This window comes from Leptonychotes weddellii, chromosome 5, assembly GCF_054177405.1.
Source record: "Leptonychotes weddellii isolate Sample4059 chromosome 5, ASM5417740v2, whole genome shotgun sequence".
In the NCBI taxonomy this organism is placed as follows: Eukaryota; Metazoa; Chordata; class Mammalia; order Carnivora; family Phocidae; genus Leptonychotes; species Leptonychotes weddellii.
The window spans coordinates 14858291-14870035 of NC_138373.1; the positions used below are offsets into that span (position 1 = coordinate 14858291).

The 11745-nt window shown below is 50.5% G+C and overlaps 1 protein-coding gene across 1 annotated transcript in view; it reads left to right on the top strand.

The window, feature by feature from the left end:
- Window positions 1-11187, top strand: part of CTF1 (cardiotrophin 1) — a 19209-nt gene extending 8022 nt beyond the window's left edge. The window contains exon 4 of the mRNA XM_081819697.1: window positions 8046-11187. Within this exon, the coding sequence (XP_081675823.1) occupies window positions 8046-8054 (9 nt within the window). The 3' untranslated portion in view covers window positions 8055-11187. The remainder of the gene's footprint in view (window positions 1-8045) is intronic.
- Window positions 11188-11745: the final 558 nt, after the last annotated feature.

Below are 11745 nucleotides of genomic sequence, written 5' to 3' on the forward strand. Positions count from 1 at the left end.
GAGCCAGCAGCCTCCCCCACCCCCGTCTGTGCTTCGACCTTTGCTGCCCTCCCACCAACAGCCCCCCAGTTCAACTAGATCCCTCCTGTGCCTGAACCCTCCCTCTGCTCGCACCTCACACAGTGGAAGTGTGTAAACCAAAGCCCTCCTGCGGCCTACAAGGCCTGGCCCCTCTGTACTATCCTCCCATCCCATTCCCCCTCAGGCCTTCCTGGGCCCCGCCCTGGCCTCCCCCAAACCTTCCCAACCCTGGCTCCTTCTTGTTCTTCAGGCCTCAACTCAGATAAGCTGTCCTGACCGGATATCAAAAGCCCCCTCCCCCTCCCTGATTTATTTCTTCTTTTTTTTTTTTTTTTAAAGATTTTATTTATTTGCCAGAGAGAGAGTGTGAGAGCACAAGCAGGGGGAGCGGCAGGCCGAGGGAGAGGGAGAAGCAGGCTCCCCGCTGAGCAGGGAGCCCGCATGGGGCTTGATCCCAGGACCCTGAGATCAAGACCTGAGGCGAAGGCAGACGCTTAACTGACTGAGCCACCCAGGCGTCCCCCTCTCCCTGATTTATAGTCTTCAGAGACTTGCTATTTCATTATTTATTTATTTGTCTGCTTGTTTGTTACCGTCTCTGCCCCTAGAATCTTGTCTCCAGGAAAGAGGAAACCTCCCCTGATTCATTTGCTGCTGGTTCCCCAGCACCTAGCACAGAGCTTAATAAATATTTGTTGAATGACTGAATGCTGCCATGAACATCCTTATCCCAGACTCTTTGGGCACTTTTGAAAGTGGGAATAAGGGGTGCCTGGGTGGCTCAGTCGTTAAACTTCTGCCTTCAGCTCGGGTCATGATCCCAGGGGCCCGAATGGGGCTCTCTGCTCAGTGGGAAGCCTGTTTCTCCTTCTCTTACTCCCCCTGCTTGTGTTCCCTCTCTCACTGTGTCTCTCTCTGTCAAATAAATAAAATCTTTATCAAAAAAAAGAAAGAAAGAAAGAAGGAAGGAAAAAAGAAAGAAAGAAAAGAAAGAAAAAGGAAGGAAGGAAGAAAGAAAAGAAAGAAAGAAAGAAAAAGAGAGAGAAAGAAGGAATATCTGGATTGGAGGGTGTGCTCATTTTAAATTTGAGTAAATGCTGCGAATTGTCCCCTTACAGCTCAGGCCCAGTTACGGTCCCAGCTGAGGCTCAGCGGGGGGTGGAGGGGTGGGGGGGGGATTGCCTAAGGTCACCAGCGGGAAGCAATGGAGATGAGAGGCAAATTGGGATGGCCTCCTTTGTTCCCCTTTCTACATTCCTGAGTTCCCTAAGTTCAGAACTTAAGGGAAGGCTGAAAGTGAAGGCCCATTCATTCATTCATTCAAAAAATTGGCTCACTGCACTCACCTTATATCAAACTGGCATTATAATTTACGTACTTATTTTTTTTTTAAGATTTTATTTACTGGGGCGCCTGGGTGGCTCTGTCGTTAAGCGTCTGCCTTCGGCTGAGGTCGTGACCCCAGGGTCCTGGGATGGAGCCCCACATCGGGCTCCCTGCTCGGCGGGGAGCCTGCTTCTCCCTCTCCCACTCCCCCTGCTTGTGTTCCCTCTCTCGCTGTGTCTCTCTCTGTCAAATAAACAGAGAGAGGGAGAGAGAGAGAGGGAGAGAGAGAGAGTACGAGAGGGAGCAGGGTCAGAGATCATGACCTGAGATCATGACCTGAGCCGAAGGCGCTTAACCGACTGAGCCACCCAGACTAATTTACTTACTTATGACGATGATGTGTATCGTCTGTCTGCAGAATGAAATCTCCATGAGACCATAGCTTTTTGTCTGTTTGTTCACTGCTGTATCCCCAAATGCTTAGAAACCTACCTAGCACATAATAGGCACTCAGTAATTCTTCTTGAATGAATGAATGAGTGATGAACGAAGCCTTCTGTGTGTAAGGATTTGGAGGTTCCTAGCAAGCAAAGACAGCCAGGTACCTGAGTCCTAAGGGCCAGAGAGCCCAGAGAGTACCCCTCCCCTCCTGGTCTCTAGGCCCTGGCACTCCATCTGCCCCCCCACACTCACCTAGCGGATAGCTCATGTTCTCTCCTTGGCTCCTTCCTCTCTCCAGTCTCTGGGTTTTTCTGGGGCACCTGTCCTCCTGCCCCTCAGGTGGCTTTATACCTGGGCTGAGCGCTGAGGCCGCCCAAGAGGGAGGGAAGGAGTCACACCCTAGGGCGGGTGTGGGGGGGGCACAGGTGCAGAAGCCCCAGAAGCAAGGGACAGGCAGGGAAGGGGACACTGAGGTGACACCCTAGTCCCCTACAGTCCCCAAACTCGACCTTAAACCCTGGTTGCTGGGAGGGAGGGGTCAAAGGCGGGAGGGGATTATCGGGGGACAAAGGGGCAGCCCTGCTCCCTGCTGCTCCGCACGTCCAGGGATCCAGTTTCTCGTGAGGAGGCCGCCTCCTGCTCCGCCCCGCTGGGACCCAGGCCTTGGGCCCTGGCTTCCGAGGAGTTTGGAAAAGGGGTGGGAGTGGTGGCATGTGAGCAATATCACCCACGCCGAGGTACACGCTTAGACACAGGAGCGTGTGCACGTCTACACACACACACACCACACGTTGGCACACGGGCCCACAGCAGACATGTGAGCGCACTCACATTCATTCACTTAAATAGTATCGACACCTACTGTGTGCTCGTCCCTGTTCCAGGTGCTGGGATAGAACAAAGAACAAGTCAGACAAAATTCCCTGCCCTCGGGGCGCCTGGGTGGCTCAGTTGTCAAGCCTCTGCCTTCGGCTCGGGTCATGATCCCAGAGGGATCACGGGTGTGGCTATGTGCACACAGGTCTGCATGTACCCGCGTGGACACGTTTGCACCCTCCTTCTGTAGCATGTGTAGGCCCGGCAGGGTGCGTGTGGTTCCGTAGACACGGAGGCCACGTCCACTAGAGCATCAGCTCCATGAGGGCAGGGTTTTGTTTTTTTTTTTTTAAAGATTTTATTTATTTATTTGACAGAGAGAGACACAGCGAGAGCAGGAACACAAGCAGGGGGAGGGGGAGAGGGAGAAGCGGGCTTCCCGCCGAGCAGGGAGCCCGATGCGGGGCTCCATCCCAGGACCCTGGGATCATGTGGCGCAGACAGGTACATACGTGGGTGGACACACACACACACACAGGTGCAGCTGGAGGGCAGGGCTCCTGAGATCGAGCCATGTTTTAGTCTCTGCTGTCCTGGAAGATCTTGGGCCAGTGGCTGCCCTCTGCCCAGACACAGCACCGTACAGACACACAGACACAGACCTAAGGCCCTGTCCAGCTGGGGAAGCCTCGCGGCCCAAGGGGGTAGCTGAGTTCTGGTCCTTCTTCACAACGTCCCCAGTCTCTCCATAAGGGAGCATTGTCCAGTTCTCAGCCCCCGCCCACCCACTGGGTCAGAGTGCTCGGTCAGACCCCCACCCTGCTCCTATCCAGTTGGGGGATGGAAGACTGCTCTACCTTCCTCCCTGGTGTGGAGAAAAAAGGCCCACAGCCTTCCTGCAAAGGCGGGAGATACATCCGTTCACTCCTTCACCCATGTCTACATTCAGTCAGCAGATTTCGATGGGACCTCTACTGTGGGCTGGTACCAGGGTGAATAATAAGATGGGTCCGGTCCCTGTCTCACAAGGGTGCCCAGTCCAGAGGGGAAGACCAACAACAAATGTGTGAACTGATAAAAACAAAATTTCCTGAAGCAACAAAGTGCTGAGAAGAAGCCAAAATAGGTTGATATGATTACCTGGTGGTGGTGGGGGGGGGGCGATTAATAAGGAGCCTGAGGCCCAGAGAGGGACAGCTACTTACCTGGGGTCACACAGTAAGGCTAGAACAGATCCTAGACTCCCACCTCCCAGCTTGGGACCAGATCTGGGGTGTCTCTGATCTGAACTGTGAGCTGAAGGAGGGAGAAGGTTGAAGGAAAGTTGGGCTCTGAGGTGGGGGATCCTAAATTGGATCTCCGAGGCGGGGGGCTGCCAGGGTGCCAGAAAGGGCCTGTGCTGGGCAGTGGTGATGTCAGGGGATTAGACTAGGCCCTTTGAGTGGGTGCACTGAGGCGTAGGCAGGGCCAGGTAGTGAAGGGGGAGGTGGAGGAGGAGGGCAGGAGGGGAGGAGGGGAAGAGGGAGGCAGATACTCGATCTGGTGCTATTCACAGGTGGATGGTGGACGTGGGGCTGGGCCTCACCCCAGAGGCCAGGCTCACCCTCACCCAACCCCACCACCTCCTACTTCTCTTGGGGGCTTCTCTTTCTCTCTCTGTCAACCCCTAGGTGCCCTTCACAGCTGGAGGAACTGGCCCCTGGCCCAGGCCCAGCTTTATCACAAGGCATCTCTCTTGGCAAAGGTCATCAACTCTGCCACCCTGACCATCCCCACCTTGCAGCCCATCTGTCTCCATCACTGTTTTAGTCTCATCAGAAGCTGATGCCTGGGGATCCCCCCAACTCAGGAGCAGACTTGGGTGTGAGTCCTGCCTTTGTCCGTCGCTAACTGGAGCGAACCCCCCAACCTCTCTGAGCCTCAGTTTGTTTCCTCATCTGGAAACTGGGTAATACTTCCCACCACCCTACCCACCAGGTGCCTTGGTCCCTGCTATGAGGACCCTCCTAGGTCCCTCAAGGGTTACCCCAATGGCACAGAAAGCCTCCAACCAATGGCAAAAGCCTTGATGCCGCATGACCCCAGGCTTGGAGGCCAATCCCCACCTGCCATACATATGCTTTCAGGAGATCTATCCTGTCCCTCCCTCAGGACACTGAAGCATGACCTCAGTGTCATCCAGCAGGTCACATAATGAGGCCCATTCAGAACAAACAAATGGGAACTCCAAGCCAGATCCTCACCCTGACCCCCGGTATTAAGCCCCACCCCATCCCCCCCACTACAAATCTTCACCCCTCCCTCTCCAGGCAAAGGGAATAGCAAGTACAAAGGCCCCGAGGTGGGAGCATGCATGAGAGGTTTCAGGAACAGACAAGGCCGGCAGAGAGGGCAAACACACTGGTGGTTGGTGAGATATGACAGATGGGGAAGAGCAAGACTCATCTTGCACTCTCCCACCATCTCCACATCTTCCTTGACTCCCCAGTGCCCTCAGGATACAGTCCTAACTCTGCAGCCTGCCCTCTGAGGCCTGCAATCCCCCAGTCCCCGTGCAGCCTTGCAATTCACTTCTTGCTTTTCCCCACCTTCTACCTGAGGCCCACAACCCACTTACAGGCCTGATCAACACTAGGCCTTCCTCAGGTAACTCTCCCTGCATAGAAAGCTCTCCTGCCCCCCCTTCACCCAACACAATCCTTCTCATATTTTAACCTTCACCTCGGGGTTTTACCTCCTCTGGGAAGATTTCCTTGTCTCCTCTGCCCCCTCGGGGCTCCCACAGGTCCCCAGGTTCCCCTGTCCATTTATTGATCACCCTACGTTGTCATTCTCGGTCTCCCAGTCTTTCTTCCCAGTGTGACAGGAGGCAGGGACTTCTCAGCTCTGCAGCCCCAGCACTGGGCCCGGTACAAGGGTAACACCTCAGTGAGTGTCAGGTGAAGGAAGGCAGGAGTACCATGGTTCCAGCCGGAGGCTCTGCAAAGCCAAGCCAAGGAGGTTGGTCGGCTGAGCAGAACACCTATGTGAGTGCCTCATCCCAAGGGGGCTGCAGGCCAAAGGGGCAGTGAGGGTTTGGCCTGGGGTTGTTCTAAGCTCTTCTGTACAATATCTCACGCTTCCTTTACAGAACCCCATGGAGTGGATAGTATTGTCTTCCCATTCCACAGATGAAGAGATTGAGGCACAGCAAGGTTAAGTGATCACTTCGGGGTCACGCGGCTGGCAGGGAACCGTGCTAGGATTTGAACCCCAGCTCCAGAGCCAGGGTTCTTCATTGTTATCATCACTTCTAGTTTCTGGGGCTTGACACTTTCTGGCTCCTGGGGCCTTCCCTCAGCTCCTGGTGCCCTGGTTTCCCTTCAGGGTTATCTGACAAGGGCCTGGCATTTCCATTTTGCAGATGAGATGTAAGAAGGAATGAGATGAGAAGGTAAGGAGAAGAATCACATTTTTTAGCCTCTTTTGTATTACCAGTCACTTTATATGCAGATGTTATTTCATTTAATCCTTGTAACAACTCTGGGAAATGGGTTTTATGATTACTAATGAGGTTTGGAGAGGTTCGGTGACTTACGAGGATCACACAGAGAGTGAGTTGTAGAGGCCTTGAACGCAGGACTGGCTCCAATGTCTGAGCTGTTCCCTGCTATCCCCAGACGAAGCTCCTTTCTTGTCCCATTATCTGCACCACCGTCTGTCCCAAGCTGGTTGGACACCACGATGACCAAGTGAGACGCACAGACCCGCCAGTGGTCTGCCTGTATGTCCTAATCCAGGCCCAACTCAGCCCTCGGCCACCTCTGGAACCCAGCCAAGCGTTGCGTCTGCTTCCTGAGCTGCCCTCGACGGGAGGAAGAGGGCCCGAGGAAGAGGTGTACAAGCCCTGTCCTAGGAGCAGAGTCTGGTGGGGATCTAGGGGTTGGGTTAAAACTGGGAGAAAGCGGAGTTAGAACCGGCAAGGCTGTCCCTCGGCTCAGCAGTTACCCACTGAATTCTCACTCTGCGACCTGAACTTCCCAGAGAAGTAACACATAAACAGAGTCTAATCAGATGAGCAGACTCTACCAAATAAGAAAAACTACTCCAAAGCTCTACTATATGAAACACTGTGTGACGGAGATACAGAACGGGACAAGTAGGTTAATGGAACAGAATAGCAAGACCAGGAATAGACCCATGGATACATAGCAATTTAGGATATGATAAAAAGGTCATTTAAAATGAGGGAGGATAAGGATAAACTATTAAAATAAAAGGCAGGGCGCCGGGGTGGCCCAGTCAGTTAAGTGTCCGCCTCCTGGTTTCGGCTCAGGTCCTGATCTCAGTGTTGTGAGATCGAGCCCCACGTCGGGCTCTGTGCTCAGTGAGGAGTCTGCTTGAAATTCCCTCTCCCTCTGCCCCTTCAGCTCATGCTCTCTCTCTCTCAAATAAGTAAATAAATCTTTAAAATAAAATAAAAGGCATTAGGATAGCTGGAAAATTATATGGAAAAATTTGAATGAGATCCTGTAATGCATGCAGGCGGTGTCCCACTCAGATCCCTTTGACTAGCAGGGCACCTAGCTCCTGGCTGTTGTGACTGCTGGTGACTGATGACCCACAGCTGCCTCCTTCTCCCTCTGACCAAGGGACCCATTTACAGCAAAGGAAGCGTGGTGGTGGACACACTGCCATTTGCTGTATCATCCGGAAGCTGCCGGCCTCATAGGGTAAAGGAAGCCTCTGGAAGGTGCAGCTTGAATGCTAGCATGAAGAGGACCCAGCACTATTTTTTAGGATGCAATATATACCTTAAGCCAATGGCTGTTTTATGGGGCTGTGCCCCAGAGCATAGGTATATGAGTCTGGAAACCTAGGATTGGAAGCAGGAGTGGCCCTGCTTACCATCACTTCCAGTAACCTCCTTGGGGAATTTGTGCGCCAGCCCCCTAACTTCAGGCCCTGTGCGTCTAGAGATCCTAATTCCCAGAGTGGGGAGGAACACTTTTGCCAGGAGCCATGCAAGAGTCCCAGTGAATTTTGAGCTACACCTGCCGCCTGGTCACTTTGGTCTCCTTGTGCCAACAGACCAGCAGTCAAAGAGAGGACTTGTCCTACTGGCAGGGTTAACAGACCTTGGTCATCACCAGGAGGTAAGACCGCTGCTATGCAATGCGGTCAGCAGGAAGATGTTTAGCACTCAGGTCATCCCCTGGGACATCTCCAGATAGCCATGATGAGTCTGATTTGTACCATGGCTTGATAGGGCATGGTAACTAGGGACTCGCCCCTTCAGAGTTGAGGGCCAGGGTCAACCCACCAGGTAGGCTATCGAGACCAGCAGAAATACCAGCTGAAGTCAGGAGTAGAAGGGAAGGGAAGGCTAAAATGAGTGAGTGGCAGAGGAAGGAGATGATGACTGTCAGGGGAGGCTCTAGAACTAATTCTCCTCTTCTAAGTTTACCTAGAAATTGTGACCCATCAGAATCCTGGAGAAGCTGTACCTGGATGGAGTGAACTTCAGGGGGAAAGCAAGTAGATCTGAGCAGTGCAAAGGTGAACCGTAGTGCACGCTCTTGGGGCCCCACCAGATCCCTTTACAATCGTACACCCATCGCCCAGCTGCAACCCCCCCCGCCCCGCCCCGGTCTCTGGAGAACTGTCTAGCACCCCTCCTCCTGGCCGACCCTGGCCAATGGCAGACTGGCACAGATGTAAGAAAGGCCTTACTTACCTCCAGGCGGAACTAACCTGGTAGTACAGTTTGGGTTCCAGAGCTTTCTCTAGGATTAAACCAAAGCTAGTCCGCAGCCAAGACCACATTCTTGCTCCCATTTCCTCCCTGCCCTATCTGATGACCTCATTCTTCTTCTTCTGAGAACCTTGTCCCGGTTGGTCGAGCCCATCTCAGGCTGTTCCTGGGGAACATAACCTGAGGCAGATCCCTTTCTAATACCATTAGGAAGAAATAAATGATAGATTAAAGATTTCCATGTGAAAGAGATCTCTGAAATCACTAAGCAAAAATATAGAAGAATGTTTTAAAAGCTTGGGCTTGAGCGTTAATTACAATAGCCAAGACAATGCAACCACCTAAGCGTCCATGACAGATGAGCGGATAAAGAAAATGTAGTATGGACATACAATGGGATACTATTCAACCTTAAAAAAGAAGGAAATCCTGATATTTGCAACAACATGGATGGACTCTAAGGGCATTATGCTAAGTGAAATAAGTCAGACCAAGAAAGACAAAACTGTATGATCTAATTTATTTGTGAAATCTCAAAAAAATGAACTCATAGAAAAAGAGATCAGATTTGTGTTGCGAAGTAGGAGTTGGGGGGGTGAAGGAATTATGTGAAGATGGTCGAAAGGTCTAAACTCTGGTTATAAGATAAATAAGTAGTGAGGATATAAGAAATGATGACGATAGTTAACACTGCTGTGTGATATATTGGAAAGTTGCTGAGAGAATAAATCCTTAAAAGCTCTCATCATAGGTAAAAACATTTTTGTGTAACTACATGAGGTGATGGATGTTAACTAAACTTTTGGTGGTAATCATTTAATATATATATATATATATATATATATATGCACCTGGGTGGCTCCGTCAGTTAAGCGTCTGCGTTAGGCTCATGCAGTGATCCCAGGGTCCTAGGATTGAGCCCGTCATGGGGCTCCCTGCTCAGCAGGGGTGTCTGCTTCTCCCTCTCCCTCTGTCCCTCTCTGGGTTGTGCTCTCTCTCTCACTCACTCTCTCAAATTAATAAATGAAATCTTTATGTATATAAAGATTATATATATATATAAGGTATATATATACTGGGCAACTGGGTGGCTCAGTTGGTTAAGCGTCTGACTTTTGGTTTCTGCTCAGGTCATGATCTCAGGGTCATGAAATGGAGCCCCATGTCAGGCTCTGGCCTCTGCTCAGAGTCTGCTTGAGATTCTCTTTCTCCTTCTCCCTCTGCTCCTCCCCCTGCATGCTCACTCTTTCTCTCTCTAAAATAAATAAATAAAATCTTAAAATATATATATATCTATGTCAAGTATTTATGCTCTACACCTTAAATTTGTACAGTGTTACATGTCAATTGTATCTTAAAACTGGAAGAAAAAAATAAGAGAAAAGCTTGGGCCAAGAGAAAGCCTTCTAAATCAAGTCATAAGACACAACACCCATAAAGTAAAAAGTAAAAAGTTGATAAATTTAAGTACATCCCTCTCTCTCTCTCTTTTTTTTTATTATTTTTTTATTTTTTATTTTTCGACAGAGAGAGAGAGAATGCAAGCAGGGGGAGTGGGAGATGCAGGCTTCCTGCCGAGCAGGGAGCCCGATGTGGGACTCGATCCCAGGACCCTGGGATCATGACCTGAGCCGAAGGCAGACGCTTAATGACTGAGCCACCCAGGCGCCCTCTCTCTTTTTTTACTATAAGTACATCCAAATATTGCTCCTAGTAACTGACATGCACTGTCTCACAATACAGAAACTCTGATGGGTTGTGCTTCCACTGATATTTTCATCTGTAAAAAGATGATTTAAAAATATGTCCATAAATTCTTTGACATGCCTCATTCTGAAAGGAGGAGGCTGACTTCTGCCCTCGAATGTGGGCTTGTTCGAGTGACTCACTAGTAACAACCAGGATGAGGCAGGAGTGATGTTGTGTGGCTTCTGAGGCTAGGTCATGAGAAGTGTCTCTCTGGACACTTGCACTGAAAACCCAGGCCCTATGTTGTGAGGAAGCCCAGGCCACATAAAAGGCCACAGGTAGGTGTTGGGGCTGAGAGCCTTTGGCTAGACCGTCAACCAGCAGCCAGCATCAATAGCCACACACGTGAGTGAATGAACCTTCGGATGCTTCCAGCACCCTTGCTTTCAAATCTCGCTGAGACGCCCAGTGAGGTGGAACAGACCCAAGCCATTTCTATTATGCTCTGACTTGATCCTGACCCGCAGAAACCATGAGATATCACAAGATTGTTGTTTGGAGGTGACTAAATTTAGGAAACAATAGAGAACTAAAACAAGGACCGTGTGAAATATTTGGCATAAAAATGGAGAGTAATTGAATGACATAGACTCAATAGCAATTTGCAGAAAGAGTTCAAAAAAGGGTGTTTAACATTCCGGACTCCCCAGAATTTCTTTCTTTTTTTTTTTTTTAAGATTTATTTATTTATTTGAGAGAGAGAGAGAGAGTACATGAGATGGGAGAGGGTCAGAGGGAGAAGCAGGCTCCTCGCTGAGCAGGGAGCCCTATGCGGGACTCGATCCCAGAACTCTGGGATCATGACCTGAGCCGAAGGCAGTCGCCTAACCAACTGAGCCACTCAGGCGCCCCTCCCCAGAATTTCTTAAGTCTTCAACAGTTCATATGCAGTTGGGCTGATTTTCCTACAAATAGTTTAAGTTGCCTTAGCACACAGAAGAAACCTTTGGCAAACTGAAAAACCAAGTTGGCTCTCCTGTGCAAGGACTTGAGTGTGTCCGTGCTTAGCAGGAACACTTGAGTGTGTGAGGATGCGTGTGAGAATACCTCTAGGCCCAAGTCCCCCACTCTACCTATGACCTAATCGCTTTCTTTCTCACAATGAGGGCAAAACCATGAATCAAGAGAGTAGGAGAGGGAAAAGCTAGGCACACCATCCTACAGAGTAAATGTTGTGAGAATCCTATCCTGCAGAACAGAAGACAGAGGTTCAGAGAGGTGAGGATCACAATGCTCCACAGAGAGGGTGAAAGCCAAGCCTCCAAACCAGCTCTGTTGGCTTCCAGCCTTCAGTGGACAAAAGAATCCCCCAGCATGCTCTTAGAGGTACAGATGCCCGGTCCCCACTCCGAGATTCAGGAAGTTTCAAGGAGCCTGGGCATCTGCATTTTTGTATGGGAGCCAACTGCTACCCCATCTCCCGGGGGAGTCTGGGTCTCACTTTGAGGGACACTGATTAATACTCATAACTGTGTCTTCCAAACAGGACCAGGCCTGGCAAGAAAAAGACCACAAGAGGTAAGCAAACTGGTGTAGATTAGAGATTCAGGAGACAGAACAACAGGATTAGTTATCTACTGCCGTGTAACCAGTTACCCCAGAACCTTGTAGTTTAAAATAACATTCATGATCTCCATTTTGGTGGGTCAGGGACCTGG